Raw genomic sequence first — 22,159 nt, 5'->3', positions numbered from 1 at the left:
TGATATGTGATTTTCCCATAGATCTTGATTTTACCACTAGAAAACGACAAAATCAAGGAAGATGATGATTATGATCAATGGCATGAACAACATTGTTTAATTGCAGATGAATGCGTGTGCAAAATATTTAGCTATGCCCTTGACCTGGTTATTTAATGAAAGCCTTGCAGTGGAGAAAGTTCCTAAGAAGTGGGAAGAAGGTGGAATAGTACCTCTGCACAAGCATGGCTCTAGGACAGAAGTTTCCAATTATGGACCGATCTATATAACTGCAGTTGTGGCCATTGTGTTGGAGAAATTGGTTAGGAATAGAATACGGGATTGGGTTGATGAACATAAGATTCTCTATGATGGTCAGCAAGGGTTTGTAAAGGATGGCTCTTTCTTTAGGAGTCTGCTTGCATTTTGTAAAGTTATGAATGTGTTGGATAAGGGAGATCCATATAAGCTGCAGAAGATGGGATTAGATAAGAGATTGGTTAGAATAGATTAAAGATTGGCTTTATGAATGATACCAACAAGTTGTGTATGATGGAGCAGTGTCTCAGGAAAGGTATGACAGAATTTGTCCAGTTGTTACCTATGGATATGAAACTTGGATATTTGGATAGAGAATTTGATTTCTGCATTTGAAAGAAAAATCCTTAGAAAAATGATTGCCCAGTGAATGATAATGGTGTCTAGAGGATCAGATACAACCATGTGTTATATCAACTCTATAAAAAACCTACAGTATCTAGTTAAGTTTAAAAAAAAAAGTTACATTGGGCAGGACATGTTTTTCATATCAAAAATGACAGTATTCTTGAGAATATGATAAATAATAAAATTCTTGCTAAAAGACTAAGAAGAACAAAATGGATGGATGGACACCATCGGTCAAGATAGAAACATATTGTCATGTCCAAACTGGAGAAGTAAGATCTTAGAAGACAGGGTTGTAGGCAACAAATCTAGGAAGCCAAGGCTTACTTTGGGCTATAGAGCCATAGAAAGAAAAAGGAGGAGGTGTGTGTGTATGCATGCCTATATCTGAGTAGGATAACCCTGGTGTAAGATTTGCATTACAGAAATATACTCTGCATTGGTAAATATTATCCGCTTACAAACTGGTAGTTCTCTTCCCTCTAGAGTAAAAACTAGACAGGATAGTTTTATTATATTGGTAAAGGGTGATATGATTAAAGTCTATAAACTTTTGAGAGGGCATTATAGATGTCAGTTGATGAAATTTTTCATTATATGGAAGGTGGGGAGGATTGGGGCATCCATGGAAGTTTGTGTGCGGTAAGAAAGGTGTAAAAGCTATAGTTTTCTCTCATAGACAGTGAGTGAGTGGAACAGTTTGCCTGTTGAAGTAGTGAGTGCATCTAATGTAAATGAATTTCAGAAGGTATGACAACTGGTGTGGGTGATGTATGGCCTCCTCGATAAGTTCTTGACTCCTTGGAGAACAATAATAATATATTTGCACACCTATTACTGACCATCCAAAATTGTGCAAACTTGTTGCATGAGATGTGCCTAGAAACTAAAATAAAATGGTTCAAGTTTTTTCATTGGTTGTACTATAAATTAAACATGCCAAGAAATTATATTCTTAGTTCAATCCTTTATCCAAGTGTAAGCAGACAATGTTGCATGTGAAGTATCTTCACAACTGGGCTATTTGTATATAGAGGCTTATGACTTCACATCAATTGTCTTGGTATCCCAAAATGCAATGCATTATGGAAAGGGCCACTACCCAGACCAGTTTTGACTTTTATTAAGATATGTTCAGGTGCAGGGATACTGTTCCAAAAACTCGTGCGATCCCTCAGATCACCCAATAGAGTGACTCAAAGGATCATTTACTCATTACTTAGTGGCGATTTTACTCAGTGACATTCGTACCCTTCCACCAAGCACCTCTGTGGTGACTCTACCCAGTAGCAGGCCAATCCTGCCACCAAGCAAAGTTACTCATATTATTATTATTACGGGCGACTCCAGGGAGTCCTTAGGCTCATCGAAGGAGGCCCTAAACATCATATCCACACAACTATACGACATTCTCACAGTATCTATCATACCTTGCCGTGAACTCACTCACTGTCATAGCACCCACAACAGACTCTGGCAGCTTATTCCACTCATTTACCACTCTAAAAGTAAAGAAGAACCCAGCTCTAACACCCCTGCTAACCATGCTCTTGCCCAGCTTCCATAGGTGTCCCCTAGTTCTCCCACCACCAATCCTGTTCTCAAAAATATCCTCTGAATTAATTCTACAGAAACCCTTTAGAAATTTGAATGTCTCAATCATATCGCCCCTTTTCTGCCTATCAACCAATTTCTGCAACCCACAAATCTTCAACCTGTTCTCATAAGGTTCATTCCATAGACCTGCTATCATCCTGGTCACTTGCCTCTGGATCCTCTCCACCTCCTCCCCATCAAGAAGAAACCTAGGTGACCAAATCTGGGTACAGTAGTCAAGATGTGGTCTTGACTACTGTATCAAGGCTTGGTACAGAAGTACAGTAACTTGCTTGTCTCTGCTCGTCAAGGTATTTTTCAACAACCGAGTGAGTTGATTAGCTGATTTAGCTACTTTTGCAGTGTGCCCCCTAAACTTCATCTCCCTATCCACCAATACTCCCAAGTCCCTGGCCTCATCAATCTCCTGGAGTACAGTTCTATCAATGTGGCATACTGCTGCTAATCTTTTCATCCCAAAATGCATAACCTTACATTTTGTCACATTAAATTGATATCCATTCTCCTTAGCCCAGAGCTCCAATCTATCCAAGTCGTCCTGCAAGATTTTGACATCTTCTGCATTCATTATTGCCCTACCCAACTTTGCATCATCAACGAACAAATGAACTGTTCCTCTTAGATCCTTCCCTATATTGTTAATGAACAAATTAAACAGCAGTGGTCCAAGAACAGAACATTGAGGCACACCACTAGTCACAGGCCGTCTTTTGGACTCTACTCCTAAATAAACTACTCTCTGATATCTCTCCATCAACCACCCACCTATCCATCTCACCAACCCTATATCCATTCCCATATGTTGCAGTTTACAGATTAGAATTCCATGTGGTATCCTGTCAAATGCCTTAGCCAGGTCCAGCAGTATCACTGTAAACCCATTACACTTATCCAGTTCAGCCATCACCTTGTTATAAAACTTGAGCAAGTTACTGAGGCATGTTCTACCTTTCATGAAGCCATGCTGTCCCCCCATAAATATCTCATTTTCATTATTCCATTCCTGTATTTTTTCCTTGACTACTTTCTCCAAGACCTTGACAATGACTCCTCATATGCTGATTGATCGGTAATTTGCAACAGTAGTCTTGGATCCTCCTTTATGCAGTGGAACTGTTTTCCCCTCTTTCCACACCTTCGGGACTAAACCAGACCCAAGACTCAGATTAAACAACATGGTCAAGGGCACTGATAATTCTTTAACTGCTTCACGTAAGACCTGTGCCAGTATACCATCCAATCCCACGGATTAAGATTCCGTAATAGACTATTCACTTCCACTTCATTCATCACAATTTCCATATAAACTAATGGTGCCTTCATTTTTTTTCAATGTAACCACCTCGATGATATACTCTTGCAAAGTGCTCGCTCAGTAATTCCGCTATATCGACTGATTCAGTGACCTCCTTACCTCGGCATTTCTTAAAATCATTCTGCTGTGTACAGTTTTTTTTTTATTTGCAGCATATTGAAAGAACTGTTTGGGATTCTCTTTAGCTTGCAGCTAGTTTCCTTTCATAATCCGCTTTTGCGTTTTTTACCACACTTATTATCCATCTGGCCTGCGCTTTATACCTTTCTCTTTAAATTTCTTCCACAGTTTCTTTTTTTGTAGCTCAATCTTAATGGTGTTATTCATCCATTTAACCCCTACTTGTTTTTCTATTTGGACCCTAGGTATACAATCAGCCATAATCCCCTGTAAATTCTCCTTGATCACTTCCCATGCTCTATCGACATCCAGCCTTGCAGTTTTACATGCCATGGCACTGATCCAAGCAATCTTCTAAAGTTGTCATACTTGCCAGCACGGTAATTCCACATATACCCTGTCTTAATTGAAAATTCCACACCTTTAGCAACCTCCCAGTTCAAGATTATGATCACTCTCGCCAGTAGGTGGCAATATGGTCATATTCATTAGTCTTTCAAATTCACATTTCAAATTCTGAGATGCTCTTACCAGGTCAAGCACTCTCAAACCCCTAGTATTTTCAATTACATGCTGTCTCAGATAGTTATCCCTTGATAAATGAATAAAATCCATTTCCTTCCTCACATACGTCCTCCTTCCAGTCAATGTTACCTTAGTTGAAATCTCCCGTAATAATTATGCTCCTTCCACTGATTTCATTAATTTGTTTATGCATACTATCTCCACCATCTATTCCATCACCTGATCTATAGCATCACCCAACTGTATATTGTGTTCTGCCAGTCTCAATCTCACACCAAATAGCCTCAAATGAGCTCTTTTCACTATCCTGCAATACAACTTCAATTCTCCTTGTCTGCAGTTCATCAGCTATCATCAATACACTCCTCCCCCCATTTTATTCTTTCTGTCCCTCCCAAACACACTATAACCTACACATTCTATCCCACTAACTATATCATCTTCCGTCAGCCATGTTTCACTAATGCCAATAACCTGTGGCCAGGAAGAGCCAATCAAGGCCAAAAAAATTTTTCCTTCTTATGTCTAATACTCCTGGCATTAGTATACATGAAATGCAGTGATCCCTTTGTCCCACCCCTATCTTGATGCGTTATTCTAACTATCCCATTCCGATTTCTTGTCCTTAGTACTGGCTCGGGTACATTATATACATTCTTACACTCAACTGTCTCACTGATGTCCGCATATCCCCCCCCCCTCTTGGTAGTTCTAGTTTCCCTGGTTCTGCACATCCATTTTTACTTCATTCAGCAATACTTTTTCCAGTCTCCGCACACCAAATCCATTCAAATGCAGGCCATCCATCTTGTATAAATCCTTTTGCCCATCAAACTCATTCCACATGTCCACGAATTCCACGCCACGTCGTCTGCATAACCTGTGAATAAAGTCATTTGCGATTATGGCTCTCCTAAACTTCTCTCTGTCATACCGCGGAAACAGACTCACCATCCTAACTCTGTCACTCTTTTCTTTCGCTACCTTTAACAATACTTTCAAGTCCTCTCTCTTAAAAGATTTATCTCCTTTCAATTCATTCGTACTCGCCACAACTATCAATTCTTTCACGCTCTATTTTTGCGCTCTAATACTCTCACTTATATCCTTAAATTTCGCACCCGGTTAGTACGATTTAGTTAAACTATCATCTATCACCCCTCTTAATATCGAGTCACCATACAACACTCTTTCCTTCATTTCTGAAACTCTCCCACTCTTATGCTTATTTTTCCTTTCAAACACTTGTTTATTTCCGATAGCCAAGGCACTCTGGAAAGAGTTTTGCAGGTGCTCCAACTGCCGCTGCACACTTTGTATCACTCCGCGCAACCTAGCGATCTCACTCCCTACAAATAATTCCTCATTTTTTTCATGATTTAAACCATTTTCTCTCTCTCTGTATAGTTGCTTTCACTCTCTCTTTGATCACCGCTCTCATTACCATCTTGTACTACATCGCAATTCCCTATCAAGCCACTATTTTCACTCACATTCTGGCTTTCTTCAACCATAACTATCTCACGACCTGACACATACTTCATTCCTCACTTTGCTTAAGCTTTCTGCACATCACATTCTCCCACCACTATCACTTTCCATGCAAACTCCAGCCTCCTTCGGGAAAGCATACATCCCACACACAACACATTGGACAAACTCCCTCACATTACAGTTTTTGAACAAAGGCGTCGTATTTTTGGATGCCATTATCTTACGTCGCATTGGCGCTATTCTATGAAATGTATCATTAAAATACTAAGTTAAATAAAATGGAATTCACACCAAAATCACACAGACACAACAAGCTACCAAAAATAAACAATACTATGTTAAAATTTAAACCAATATTCCAATTTTCACTCAAAATTATACTTAACTTTCAGGAGCTCTCTGAAAACACTACATACCATGTAGCCCTCTAGCCAATGAAAAGCAGCCACAAGGCCACTTCAGCAGACTTCCCACTGTATAAGTAAAGAGAATTCTCCAAAAACCCAGGCAATCACCCAGATCACTATAATCTCAGTGAGTGATCTGTATGATCATTTAACTCATAAGTCAGAGATGGTGCCGCTAAAGTGGATGCTTTTCCCTGGGATATGAGTGACCCTGATCAGTGGTGGGTGTAAGCCTGCCATTAGGCAGTGCCACAACTTAGGGTTCTTTTCAGTGGTGGGGTGGGCCTGTCACTGAGTGGAACCACAGGAAAAGCATCCACTTCAACACACCATCTCCATGGAAACCACTTCATGAAACCCTCTGCCCAATGGTAGGCTCACCCACTGCCACCAAGCAAGCAGAGTTGCTCATATCCCAGAGAAAAGCATCCACTTCAGTGGTCTCACCTCCATGGAAACCATTTCAGCACGGAAGCACAGCAGTGGGAGCCAGACCGAGAGCGGATACCAAGGATCATTTAACTCATAGATCAGCAGTGGGTCCACTTAGTGACAGGCCCATTCTGCTGTCAAGAACCCTCGGGGTGGCTCTGCCCAATGGCAGGTTCACCCCATCACCAAGCGGAGCCACTCATATCCCAGGGAAAAGCACTACTTCAGTGGCACCACCTCCATGCAAACAACCACTTCAATGAATTTTCTACTTCAGCACAGTGGGAGCCAGACGAAGAAGGGATACCAAGGTTGAAGTAATACAGAAATCATATGTTAAATTATTCAAGTAGTCAAAAGGTGTCACTTATTATTAGAATACTCTGGATTAGAGTTGGATGTCAAAAGTTTTTTCACTTAGTTATACTATAAATTAAACATTCCAAGAAATTTTATTCTTGGCTTAATACTTTATGAAGTGTAAGCAAACAATATTTGCTAGTGAAGTATCTTCATGGCAAGTATCCCATTTGGGAAGATACTTCACGTGCAAACATTGTGCGGTTACCAAGAATATAATTTCTTGGCATCTGTAATTTATAAAATAAAATGGATTAATATCAGAATAAACTTGCAGCAATTAAGTGATGTGCTTGGATCTGATAAGCAAACACACTTCCTAGCAAATATTTTAATGCAGCACGAAATCATCTATTAGTGAACCTTGTGTTACAAACTTTTCTAAAAACTAGTAAATATTTTACGCAACATAAAATGAACTATCTTTCTTGAGGAAAGAAAGAGACAAGATCTACTTCCTTTCCTTGATTATATATAATCAAGTTTAGATGTAGCATCACTACATTGTCGAAACTGAAAGACAAAAGGTTGGTTGATTGGTAGAGCCTCTGCTACTAATGGTTCGCAAAAAGTTAAGCAAGGTTGAGCATGGTTAGTAGTTTGAAGGGGATCAATCATTCGATGCTGTTGGCATACTCTCCCTCGATGAGTCTTTGGACTCCCTGGGGGTGTCACATAATAATAATAAAATAAAAATACTGTTCTTTCAGGATGTATCCTTTATGTTTACGTTATCTTTGCCTGAGATCATCCAGTACAGCACTAAACTATTACATAGATCAAAATTCAACCTGAATAGGTATTTTATGAGATCAAAATTTCGATTTGAAAGGATGTTTTATGAGACCAGATTTCATTTTGAAAAGCTATTTGATGAGGTCAAAATTTCTACTCACAAAACTATTTTATGACATTGCTGATTTACTGAAACAGAGATTATAGATTAAATTACACAAAAGATGAATGTTAACTGCAGATGAAATATTAAAAATAATTATTTAATACTAAACTGGCTATTATTTCAACCAAATAACTTTTTTTTGAATGACAATCTCATCCATCAAGGGTTGGAAACTATAGCATATTACTGTGATGACTCATAGATTGAGATCAGTCAGAGCCTTATTAAGTGTCAGATGGCCATGTAGACAAAACAGTCATTTTTTTTTTTTAATGATAAGCCCATACATTAGAGGTTGTTCATTCTGGAGCACAGTATTGTTGAGAAAAAAGAAGAAACTTGTTAACATTGGATTTGTGCTCATAGAAACATGTAAGAGGAGATGGGCTGTTCCAAAAAAAATGTTTGAAAAGGTGGAAAAACTTGCTCTTTGTGTTTTAACATATTTAGAAAAGAGTTGAGGAATTACTCTGAACAATTCTGATGAACAGTGACTATGTAAATTGTAGAAAACGTAAGCACCAGAAACTGAACTTCTTTGTGAAAAAGAATGGAGTGAATTGATGAGGTCGTTTATCATCTTAACTGCTTGCTTTTCTATGAAGTTGAGAATTTTTAGGGAGCTCTTAGGGACATGCCCCAAATTTCAGAATGGTACTCAATGATTGGATGGATTTATTACTATTTCAGGCACCATCAAGTTGGAAAACTCATTACGGGAGACCCATACTAACCATTATCCAGCCTGCTGGCTGAGTGAGTTAGCGTATCCACTCTCTAGCCAAAAAGTCTGTGGGTTCGAATCCTGCCATGGGCATGGATGTTTGTGATTGTCTTTGGAAATGCTAGTGGTGGTGGTGGTTGGCAGTAGATGGCGTAGTTGCAGTCAGTTGTTGAATTGAGCGGCTGAGGCAGAGTTGTGGAGCAGGTGCCCTCCCTCGATGAGTCTTTGGACTCCCTGGAGGTGTCTAATAATAATAATTATTATTATTCACAGAATACCTCTCATACATCTCAAATGCATTCACCATCAGAGAACTACCTCTAGCAATCCATTCCAGTCATTCACCATTCCCCAAGCAAAACATATAGTCTTCATACCTTTACTAACCACACTCTTAACACAACTTCCAGAGGTGACCCCCAGTTCTCTTCCTACTTGTCGTGTACTGAAAAAATTCTTTTGTATCAGTCTTATAAAACCCTAAGTTTCACTTATGCCCCTTCCTCTATGCTTGTTAATCAAACTTGGGAACACATACACACAGGGCTGTCGCCAGATTAGATCGCACCCTGAGGCAAACAATTAAATATCGCCCCTGATGGATTATAAGACAAAAATATAAGAAAATCTCCAATTGTTATTTTGTTTTTATTACAAGAAAAACATTAATGCAAAACGATTACATAATAATATTAATTAAATGTTTTCTCTACAGGGATATCGCACAATAAAACTGTTTATAAGCTCTTTTAAATTTAATGTTCGCCTCTATCGATATAGTTGCTAGATCAACAAATCTTTCTTATGTCATTGCTTTTGCAAATAATTTTTAATCAGTTTAAGCTCGGAAAATCTTCTTTCAGCACTTGCTATGCTAACAGGAATTGTTAGCGTAGTGGTGCCTACTACAATATGGCTGAACGAGCGCCCTTATTAAGCCTCTGTGGTATACCCTGTCGACGGTACTACACACACACACTCTTCACTCATTTCTGATTTCTACTTTTCATCAACTCTTCCGCTACATTAAGTGCTACTCCTAATACACTTAATTCATTCCTATCATACCATGGCAGCAGACTCGCAGTCTTTTTTCTCACTTTTTTTCCCCTTTCTTCCAGCAACTGTTTCATTTCTAAATCTTTGCATATTTTTTTGCTTTTCAAATCATTCATGCCTGCCAAAACAGTCAACTCTTTTGCTTTTCCTCTCTGCATACTAACGCCTTCACTGACATCCTTGATCTTTGCATTCATCATATTCTCGTCAAGCACTTATTTGTGTAGTGTTAATAGCTATTCAGAGATAAAATAATGCTTAAGTGAAAGAGAAACGTTTTCTGAAGTTTTGGATGCTGCAGAGATATTTGTAATATGTTTATGCCAAGAAATAGTAGTATCCTTTCTTGGCATAAACTTATCTCTTTTTAGGACAACTGTTGGTTTTCCCGAGAAGGGAAAGCTTGTCTTGTCCAGAGATTTGGGATTATCAAAGGTTATGACTGGGAGAAAAGATTTTTTTTTAGTAAAAAAAATGACAAGACATGAAGGATGTTTGGAGATCAGAATTTAGGGTTGTAAAATTTTCTGGAAAATATAATGATCTGCATAGTGTCTCAAATGAGAAAAATGGAGTGCAATGTACTGTCATCAGTAGAACTGTGGATTGGATTTGCATTCAGCTGGAAAATATCATTGGTACATAGAAGGAGAGAGAGCAGATGAAAGAACAAAGCTTTGTGAAAGCCAGTATTTGTTGCTTGGTTTGCCAGTTTTTCTTTCTCTCTTGAAAGAAAAAAAGAAAAACTTGCAACTCAGTTACAGAGGTCAGAAAATGCACAATATGATGGGAGCTTACTTAATAGACCTATGTACAATTGTTTTTGATGGGATTTCTTGTTTTTATTTTGTGGAGAAGTTTTATTGCCTATTTTAGCTCAACAATACATATTGTACATAAGTTTATAGAACTCTATCATATCATCCCCTCCCTCCTCTTTCTCCTCCAGTGTTTGCAATCCACATGCTCTCAGTCTCTTTCACTCTTTTGTTATAATTTACATTCTGTAATCCCAGTATCATCTTTGTTACTCTTCTTTGCATTTTTATCACAGCTTCTTTATTCACTCTGAACCTAGGAGACCAAATCTGTGTGCAGTACAGGTGCTCTCATATCAAGTCCTTGTAAAGAGGCAATGTTTACAATTATCCTCTGTGTCAAATTTGCAGTTTTTGCTATGTGCCACTTGGTCTTCAAATTCCCATCTACCATCTGTCCAAGATCTCTAGTCTCATCAGTTTCTTATAACGTAATACGATGTTGGAAATCTCATTGTGCATGTGCTTTATTTTACATAGCTTTGCTTTAAATAACTTTACATGCAATGTTCTGTTTTACTATGCATAACTTTACACTTAGTAACATTGAATTGATAGCCATTATCATTTGTCCACAGCAGTTCCAGCCTGTTCAAATCATTTTGCAAATATATATACATATACAGACTGGTTCAAAATTCCGTGTACAAACTTTGAGGGAGAGGTAGAGACATCAATATCAACCATATTCACATAGGAAAGCATGACCGGTAATGCCACCAGAAGGTAATAGGGACACAAAATTACAGAAATAACACAAGGCAGTAAGTAGTGTAAAAATCTTTATTAGGCATAACTGAACAGTTCAATAGTAGTTGGATACATAATATGATAAACGAGGTGCATGTCTTCCATCTCTCAGCGTTCATAAAATGACACATGTTCTTCGTACGATGTCAAAAGCTTGAATGAGGACGCCTCAATTGCTCACCGGGAGCGCTGCCAAACAGTGCCACCTATCACTTTCGGGTGGCGTTTCCGGTTATGCTTTCCTATGTGAATATGGTTGATTTTGATGTTTTCTACCTCAAGTTTGTATGTGGAATTTTGAACCACCCTGTATACACAAGATAACAGCAATATTCTCTTTAGTTATCAGCATGGGTTTGTTAAGAGGAGATCATGCTTCACTAACTTATGTACTATAACAAGGTGACATACCCTAAACAAGGGAGATGCATATACAGTTGTGTACTTGGATTTTGCAAAGGCTTTTGATAGACTCCCACATGACAAGCTCTTAAATAAAACAGATGGGATTGGATAACAGACTTCTGTGTTGGATAGGTGACTGGCTGTCGGATAAGTATCAGAGATTGTATTGTACATGGGGTGCAGTATCCCGAAAGGGAAAGGTTACCAGCGGTGTGCTGCGGGGGTCAGTTTTGGGGCCATTCTTGTTCAATTTCTATGTTAATAATATTGGGTCGGGTTTAACTAGTGATATCCAGCTGTTTGTGGATGATACAAAACTGGGGAGAGCAATGCACAGTCAGGCTGATGTTAATGCCTTACAAGAGGATTTAAATAGATTGCATGAATGGGCAGGTAAGTGGAAATGTCAGTTCAATGTTGCCAAGTGTAAGGTTTTGAGATTTGGTAAGCAACGATGGAATGCAAAGTATACACTTGGTGGGGAAATTTTAATGGAAGTAGAGGAGATGAGAGATCTAGGAGTGATAGTGGACAAGGGCCTGAAATTCAGGGTCCTCATTGCAGAAGTTGTGAAGACATCACATCGAATAATGGCAATGATGCGGAGAACCCTGACATGCAGAAATAGAGAAGATAAGATTCCATTGTATAAGGCCTTGATCATGCCTCATATGAATTATTGTGCACATATTTGGTCACCGGATTTTCATGGTGATGAGAATATGTTGTAAAGGAAAGTTTATTTTCCACTCTGGATTAAGAGAAAGTTGTTGAAAGTTTATTTTTCACTTGGCTAGAATATAATAAATTTAGTTTAATCTTTTTATCTAAGTGTGAGCAAACAAAGTTTGCGCCTGAAAGTATCTTCAGGACTGGAGTAAGGTGGTACAACACCGGGTGCAAACTTTGTTTGCACACACTTGGATAAAGGATTAAACTAAATTTATTATATTCTAACCAAGTGAAAAATAAACTTTCAACAACTTTCTCATAATCCAGAGTAATTTATTAAAAAGGTGGCACACCATTTGGCAACTCCTATAGGTAGAGATGACCTTGCTAACACTTCTGGCTGGTATCTCCACTTGGGCCTGGCTCCCACTGAAGAGACCTCAATAAAGTTCGAAACTAGTCTGGGTAGTGTAACATTAGACATATCCGCAAGGAGATGTGTTTTGCATAATGGGAGATACTGAGATAGGAGTGATAGTAGCTTGCTCCACCTTTGCAAGGAGTCGCCCTGGTGTTGCACCACCTTACCCCAGTCCTGAAGATACTTTCAGGTGCAAACTTTGTTTGCTCACATTTGGATAAAGGATTAAACTAAATTTATTATATTCTAACCAAGTGAAAAATAAACTTGCAACAACTTTCTCTTAATTCAGAGTAATTTATTAAAAAGGTGGCACACCATTTGGCAACTCCTATAGGTAGAGATGACCTTGCTAACACTTCTGGCTGGTATCTCCACTTGGGCCTGGCTCCCACTGAGGAGACCTCAATAAAGGTCAAAACTAGTCTGGGTAGAAGCCCTTACCTTAATGCATAACATTAGACATATCCGCAAGGAGATGTGTTTTGCATAATGGGAGATACTGAGATAGGAGTGATAGTAGCTTGCTCCATCTTTGCAAGGAGTCGCCCTGGTGTTGCACCACCTTACCCCAGCCCTGAAGATACTTTCAGGTGCAAACTTTGTTTGCTCACACTTGGATAAAGGATTAAACTAAATTTATTATGTTGTAAAGGGTACAGAGAAGATTCACAACGGTTCAGTGGTCTTTGGAATGTGGAGTACTAGGACAGATTCAGAGAATGTAAGTTGCAGAGCCTCGTGAATAGGAGGAAGAGGGGAGGAGATATGATTGAGAACATATAAGCTGGTCAGGGGTTGTTATCAGGTAGACATGGAAGAGATTTTTCATAGAATGGGAGAGGGGAGTAGAACAAGAGGCCATTGCTGGAAACTGTATAAGGAGGGTGTGAGCAAGCGAGTAAGAGGCAGGTTCTTTGCATGGAGGGTGGTTGGTAAGTAGAATGCATTGACTGAGTATGTTGTGGATGTTGACACATTGAATCAGTTTAAGATGCCGTTGGATGAGCATTTTATGCAGTAGTGAGTACCTCCCACAATGAGTCTCTGACTCCATGGAGGTCAAATGTTAATAATAGTATACCCACACACTAAAGAGCTCTTCCTCTGTTCACAGGGTCACACTAGCCTTTGGCCTCAGGCAATTTACACCCTTCATTTGATGAGCCATGGAAGTAACACGTAAGAGGAATCTGTGAATGTTAGTGACTGAGATGAAAAGTAAATAGATTATTGCATTTTGAAAGCTAATTTAGAACAGATACCAAAGTTCGATCTTAGTTATTGAAATGTAGTTATTTCACTATACAGATCAAATACTACATTTAGAACCCACTGATAGTCTAATACTACTACTGGCATATTAATCTTATCTATAATTTGTAAATACAGTCACTATAAAGCAAAAAAAAAAAAGAAAAACAAGTTGCAGTCTACTCATTTTATTCATTTGAATTATATATTACATATATAGAATCTTAAAATGAGTGATATACATTAAAATGACTGTTGCAAAGTTTCTGTGAAGCAACAAATTTTCTAGTATACTTTATTATTATTATAGCTTGTATAGTATTCAAAGGTAAGTTTGACTTCTTTTTTTTTTTTTTTGTATATAAGAAAGATATAAAGGTAATGTGTGTTTATACACATGCACACGTTTCTATAGTATGATTTTTATTTTTCTCTTCTGTAGGTTGTTTGTTTTACAGTGACAGAAGTTACAACTAACGTTTTCAAACGATCTTCATCTTCATTTACGAAAAACAAACACACAAAAATATCTCCAGGAGCCTATCTATTTCTAGTAAGCCAATTTTAAACAATCTTTTTTTAAAATTTTTATTATGATATATTTTAGCATATATAAGTGCAGCTCATCAGTGCATTCATGTATATCTAAAGTATGATTCTTATGTATATTTATTAAGCCTAGTTGCCTCTTATGCAAGTAAATTGACTCTTATAAACTGAATTTTTCCTGAAATAGGATGATTAATCAACCTTAAGCTTTTGCTGAGGTATTGTTACTGACAGTCCTGCTTATAAATTAACTAAACAGTTATCAAAAAAAAAAAAAAAAAATTCCTTCATTATTGGTAAACAACCCTTCATCTTTAATAACTATGCCCACTTCAAAATATGTATAGAAATCGCATCTTAAAAAATACATACCTTTCTTCTTTAGCTTCTTTCTGGGATCCTTAAAAATAAAACATAATGTGAATAAAGTGGCTGCATGGCCCTGACACATTTAAAAAGTTTTTGGCTCCTTTAATGCCCACCATCTCTGAATATACAGTTTTTGTCATAAAAATAAAATAAACAACAGTGTGTTCCTATGCACACTTGTTACTATTACCTTATCTGTTCTCCTAAACTAGTTTGAGAGAACTGATGACAGAACAGTTTTACCCTTCTAGCATATCATTCATACTTTACATGGGGAGTTACATCCAAGATAAACTCCCATGCTCAACAGTTTGGAATCATTGAGACATTAGCAAATAGAACCAAATCTGCTTGATTTGATAATTCAGCCATACTCAATGAACATTTTTGGCTAATGGTTATAACATCCACAAAATTGATATAATATTATCTCTCATATCCTTCTTTCCGATTCACCCTCAAACATTGATCACAGCAAATCCATATCTCTTCCAGTATATATACAGGGTGTTCGGGATAAATTTGACATATTTATAATTAATTATATTTTTCCGTAAGTTACATGTATTAACACACACTTCTCTTCATTTAAAAGTTTGGACCCTTCTTCATTCATATACAAGATGTCAGAAAGGATGGATAGCTGGAACCCACCTGAATCATGGAAGAGAATAACTTGTATCATGATGATTCGTGCCCGCCATCAAAATAAGGATATTACGACTGCTGCCCAATGCTCCCTGAATACAGTAAAAACAATCAGGCATGAACTAGAGACTTGCAATGGTGACTACGAGGATGTAGCAAGAAGAAAGATCCCTAGCAGACGATCTGATTGCGTTCGTACAGCAGAATTCCTCGCAAATCTGCAGGAACAGGTGTTGAAGAACCCTGGCATTGGAATTCGGGCTTTGTTCGTGGAGTTGCTAACTGTAGTCAAGCCCTGGATAACAAGGGTAGGCAATGGTAGGCCGTATGTATGGCAGCAGGATTCGGCCCCTTGCCACACCTCTGGGAAAAGTCAAAAATGGTTGTCTGAAAATTTCTACGACTTCACCAGTCCAAATGTTTGGCCTCCAAACTCCCCAGACCTTAACCCCATGGATTATTTTGTATGGGGCGCAGTTGAAAAAGACACCAATCGCACTTCCAGTAATACAAAAGCCCAGTTAATGGATAAAATTAAAACAGTTTTTGCGGCCCTTCCCAGGGAGACTGTAGCATCAGCTTGTTCGAGGTTCCGAAGCAGAATTGAAGCTGTGATCGATGCTAATGGTGGTTATTTTGAGTAAATCTTGTTGATAGTATTGTAATTAACTCTGCCTGTAATGTTTTTTTGTCAATTCATTAAATTTAATAGATACAAAGAAGATTTTCTTTTTCCTTACGAAACTGTCAAATTTATCCCGAACACCCTGTATATATATATAAGGTGCATTTTCAAAGGTTGGGAAAAGTACTACACAAGTAAATTTCCACACTGTCTTCAAATATATTGGAAACCCTTGTGTGCTCTCCGGTCATTAGCGTACCTTCGTATATAAAGTTACTGATACATGAAACTAGTCAGTTTTGGTCCTGTGGAGACTAGCTGACATACATTGCAACAATAATGGTAAGTATGATCTAGCAAACCATACAGCAGACATTTCTATACAACTACTGGGACCAAACTGGTCCCAGTAGTGGTAATATTCACATTTTCATTGTAAAAAAAGGGCACTCCTAAATGAAAGTAGGCTATATTAGCCATCAAAATAATAGTCCTTAGATAGTTCTATGTTTCACAGTTTATTTCATTTCCACAATTCATCTAATGTAGTTTTTCTTGTTGTTGTTGTAGCTATCTTTGATTTTGTTTCTTATTAGAATTGAGTAATTTGGTGCATTTTGGTGAACTAATTAAGTTCACTAAAAACAATCGGTTTTTAGTTAACTTAGTTTCAGTTTCATTTTTCAGTCAAAATCTTAACACCTAACAACAGTGTGGCATAAAGCCATCCACTCCACTTATAACATTGTCTAGCACTCACAAGTATATCTAGTGAGAAAAATAGTAGGAATACTATAGGAATGTTGCTGCCCTGGTTGGCCAAGTGGTTAGCGTATCCGCTCTCCAGCCAAAAGGCTGCTGTGGGCATGAATGTTTGTGATTATCTGTGGAAATACTAGTGGTGGTGGTGGTGGGCAGTAGATGGCATTGGTATAGTTGCAGTTAGTTGTAAATCATGGATTGAGTGGTGGACACAGAGAGTTGTAGAGTAGGTGCTCTCCCTCGATGAGTCTTTGGACTCCCTGGAGGCATCACGTAATAATAATAATAATAATAATAATAACAAATGGCCAGAAAAAAATCATAAGAATCATTATCTGTCTAAAACATTAGAGAAAAACATGATAAAAAAGCAAAAAAAAAACAAAAAGTCATACATTTAATATATGAGGATCATATAATATGATCCTCATATATATATTTTTCTGTTTTATAACAATTCTGCATATAAAAAAAGCTACAAAATATATAGTATGTTGTGTAGGCAAGAAGTTAAGGAGAAAATAGGAATGTGTTGTGCTTGTTGAAAGCTGGAGGTTGTAATCTTTGGGGAAAAGAGCATGAATAGAAGTAAACAGAATGAAAGAGATATTGGTTCAATGGGTTTAAAGCTAGAGAATAAATGGATGTTGTCCAGTAGTTGCTTGTGTATTTACAGCTTTAGAAGAAAGATGGTGGCCAATTTGGTTGAACATTACCCATGAAAATACCTATAGAAAAGACAGGCAAAAAGAATGGCTATGAAAAAGTAATTGAAGTAAGTCAAAGCAGTATCATCTGTTAAACAGATTGCCCTCTTCTGTATTGCATCATACATTTTTCAGGAAGATTTTTAGTGCACCACCCCCAACGATGGACAGATTTGGTTATACAGGTATCCCTCGCTTAACGCAGGATTTGATTAATGTGGTGAAATTAATTGTGACAATCCTTTGATATACACGGCAAGAGTTTTGATTAACATGCCTTTAAATTTACCATGCAAAAACATGCAAGCCTCGTGGTGGGAGCATGATGACGTCATTCCTCCCATGCAGCCTTGCTCCCACAGCCTGAGTGCCAGCCAGTTACTTCACTGCCAGCATTAAAAGTAGGTGTATTACAAGCTCCAGTTGTTCTCTGTATGTATTTACATATTACGTTCTTCGTAAATTTTACACTCCATTAATCATGTCGAAGAATAAGAGCAATCCCACAACTGGGTCATTAAGTGAAAAAAAGAAGAGGAAAGGAATTACCTTAGATATAAAACTTGATATAATTAAAAGATTTAAACGTGGTGAAAGTAAAAGTAAGATTGGAAGCGAGGCTTTAATGAGTCTACAATACGAACTATTTTATCCAAAGCCAATGAGTAGTGCGAGCAAGGTAAAGTTGCATCTACAAGTGCACACGTAACTGGAGTGCTATAATGGTTGAAATGGAAGATCTGTTGATTATTTGGCTGGAAGGCTGCAATCAAAAGAGAATTCCAATTAGTGTCTATAATATCACAGGCAAAGCTCTAAGCCTGTTTTCAAGACTTATATAAATATAAAGAAGACAATTCAAAATTCGTAGCTAGCAAAGGCTGGCTTGAAAATTTTAAATCTAGGGCTGAACTAAAGAATGTGAAAATAACAGGTGAAGCTGCAAGTGCCAATGAGATGCTGAATCTATATTTCCTGCTGAGCTGCAGAAAATTATCAAAGAAAATGATTACGATTACTGCCAAATTTTCAATGTAGATGAAACTGGCCTCTATTGGAAAAAAATGCCATCTAGAACTTTTATATCAAAAAAAGAAGCAGCGCAGCCTAGCTATAAAGTATCAAAAGATTGCTTAACTGTTATGCTTGGAGGGAATGCTAATTGAGATTTTAAATTGAAGCCACTGCTTATCTATCAAACTCAGAACCCAAGGGCTTTAAAAGGATGTAACAAGAACTCTCTACCTGTAATTTGGTGGGTGAATCAGAAGGCTTGGGTTACCCAAAGTCTATTTGAAGATTGGTTTAAGTCTTATTTTTGCCTGTTAGTTGAAGCTTATTGCAATAGAAATAACTTAGCTTTCAAAGCTCTTTTGCTTTTAGATAATGCCTGGTCATCCAAATTCTCTTAACGATTTGTGTGAGAATGTGAAAATTCTATTTTTCCCACCAAATACCACATCATTGCTACAACCTATGGACATGAGAGTCATTGCAACTTTCAAGGCCTGTTTTCTTAAAAAGACATTCTCAAAGGCAATAGAAACAATAACGGGAGAAAATGCAATTACGCTCCAAGAATTTTGGAAAAGATTTAACATTAAACACCCAATTGAAAACATTCATGACTCGTGGGAGCAAGTGTCTTCTAGCTGCATGAAAGCTGTTTGGAAAAACCTTTTGCCAGAAATGCACTAATGACTTAGGTTGTTTTCAGAATCCTGTGAACAACGTGATCGAAGAAATTGTTACAATTGGTGAAGACCTTGGTTTTGATGGTGTTGATGCAGAAGATGTTAAAGAATTATTGGATTCAAATTCAAAAGATTTCAGTGATAACGATCTTCTTGAAATTGAACAGCAATGCGCATATGAAGACAACGAACAAATGGAATGTGAAGATGAGGTTCCAATGGAGATAACAGTCAAAGAACTGGATGGAATATTTTGAATATTTCGCTTCAGCATCAAGTAATGGATATGGATCCAGATGTTAATCGAAGAATGCTTGTTTGCCGAGGTCCGGAGAGTTATTTTGCTTGTTATTGTAGAATTTATGCCAATAAGAAAAAAACTAAAACTGTTCAAACGACTCTTGATAACTTCTTTTGATAAAAAAATTGCAGTAACTAATGTAGGTACAAGTATTTATTAAACATTTGCTTACCATTCATTTTTTATCTTTCCTAAAAGAGTACCATATAAAACAAACTATTAATACAGTAATCGATCATGGACAAATTGTACTTTTTACCATTGATTATTATATTTATTAATGCGATTTTGATATACGTGGCAATATCGAGGGATTAATTAACTGTATTAATCGAGGGATACCTGTATATTGTGTTAGCAGTTGTACTCGTGAAATCATTTCTAATTTTTTGAAGGCTGATGAGCTATAGATTTACTGTGTTTGTGTCACACAAGTCTAGAATTTCAAGTCAGTCCAAGAAGAGAGAAAGAGAGAGAACGAGGTATTATTGAAAGTAAGGAAAAGTGAGGTGAGATTTTTCATAAGTAAAATAAGACAGGACTGTATTTTGGTAGCATTGAAGTTTACAAGGTTATCCTTATAGAAAGTAGTTTCACTTGGTAAAAAAAAAGCGAATTATAGTTGTCATGAAATTATATATTTTTGTTTAATCCTTTATCCCAATATAAACAAATGTGACCTTCACTTAATACATATTAATACATAATGATATGTATTAAGGGAGGGGTGCTACTCAGACCAGTTTCAACCTTTATTGAGGTCTCTTTAGTGGGAGCCTCCCTTAATACATAGCATTATGCATCTCCAAAGGCAGTATCTTTCACATTATGGAATACTAAGGCAATTGATTGAAGTCATCAGCCTCCATGTACAAGTAGCCTAGTTGTGAAGATATTCACGCTCAAAAATCTTTGATTACACTTTGATAAAGGATTACACAAAATTATACTTTCTTGGCAAGTATAATTTACTTAAGGTTATCCTAGCCCTGGTAATAATGAAATCAGAGTTTAAGGCATTGGTGTGGAAGATTCTAAAATAATTGCATCCAATGTTCCCTCTAAGCCAGGGAAGCAAATATGCAAGTCATGATGTATTGTACATCATGACTTGCTGTATGTTTTGACATCTTGGCAGGGTCAATCTTAAAACTTTCAGAAATCCCATATTACTGATCTATTACTGTATTAATACTATGATGAAAAATGCACTTTATTAATGTGTCATTTTTGACAGTGAAATGGAGACTGTTGCATGCCTGGTTACAAGACTCAGTCTCCATTTCACTGTCAACAAAGTGCATTTTTTATCATAGTAATATGATAATACAGCATAGATCAATACAGCAATAGATCAGTAATATGCGATTTTGAAAGTTTTAAGCACTCCAGAGCTACACATGCATGCAGCTTAGAAGTAATGTTGATTGTGTTTATAAGGTTTGTCAAATAAAAAAGATTCAAGGAGTTTACTGTCATCAACAGTGCTATGGATATGGTTTGTGAGAGAAAGTTGTTTAAGTGCACAAGAACAGAGGGAATGAAAGTGCAGATCCCATGGATATTCTTGAATTGGTGGAAAAATTAAGAAGAGGAAGCAAGCTGCTATAAAATGTAGTAAACAACCAAAAAGGAAACACATAACAAACACTGTAGAAATGTCTAGGGCAACAACTACATGGATTCTCTAGTCCTTTTCCATGGGCTGGTCGAGCTAAGAGATTATTTGAAGATTGTTATTATTAGGAGATTATTTGGAGAGTGAATAAGAAAGGCTGGATAACATCACAGATTTTAATTGAATATTTTTTGGGAAAGTTGCATGATGTATTAATCTTGAAAATAAAGAACTACTTTAATAGTTATTTATTTTATACAGTACATACTGAATTTTTATATTAACTAGTCTTATGCCTTAATATCTATGAAAAATATGTGCATTTTTGATTAAATTAATCTTGAAAGAGATTAATCATGAAATTAATCTTGCTTATTTGGGAACATAACCTCTATTATCCCATATTATAAGCCTCCCATTTTACATGTTTTCGATATACAGACAGTCCCGAGGTTATGGACGAGATATGTTCCTGAGAACATCTTTAGGTTGGATTTGTATGTAACTCTATCTGATGAACACCTCACATACGGTAATAATAATAATAATAATAACAATACTATAATGGCTCATATGTGGCAATAATAATAATACAGTATAATACTGTAATAATAATACCCCTTTACTGTAATAAAAGAAAGAGCACAATAAACTATTGTGCTCTTTCTTTTAATAAAAACAAACCCATACAAAAAGTTTAGATAAGAGAAATTTCACAAAAGAATATTAAAGGTTAACACTCACCTAATATTGCATCAATGTCTTGCTTACTGAAAGAGGCTTTTTAAGGCAAGAAGGTAGGCTAATATTAATCGGAAGATGGTGCTGGAGAGGATGGAGTGGGTGCTGGAGAATCAGGATCAGATTCTGGTGTTAGAGAGGTTGGTCTGGTGCTGGGGAATCAGGATTTGATTCTGTTGCTGGAGGAGAGAAGCTTACCACCGAAGTCAGTTTCTTGAAAAAGGCA

General features: G+C 37.1%; 1 protein-coding gene across 1 annotated transcript in view; it reads left to right on the top strand.

Annotated features, from left to right (window-relative positions):
• Positions 1 to 22,159, top strand: part of Surf1 (surfeit locus protein 1) — a 152,456-nt gene that overhangs the window by 11,791 nt on the left and 118,506 nt on the right. Inside the window, exon 2 of the mRNA XM_090401424.1 lies at positions 14,362 to 14,472. Coding sequence (XP_090257550.1) covers positions 14,362 to 14,472 — 111 coding nt within the window. The remainder of the gene's footprint in view (positions 1 to 14,361; positions 14,473 to 22,159) is intronic.

This window comes from Typopeltis vanoorti, chromosome 12 (assembly GCF_054136105.1).
Source record: "Typopeltis vanoorti isolate ZY-2024b chromosome 12, IOZ_Tvanoo_1.0, whole genome shotgun sequence".
NCBI classification, from domain to species: Eukaryota; Metazoa; Arthropoda; class Arachnida; order Uropygi; family Thelyphonidae; genus Typopeltis; species Typopeltis vanoorti.
This window is presented reverse-complemented; position numbering and strand designations above follow the sequence as displayed.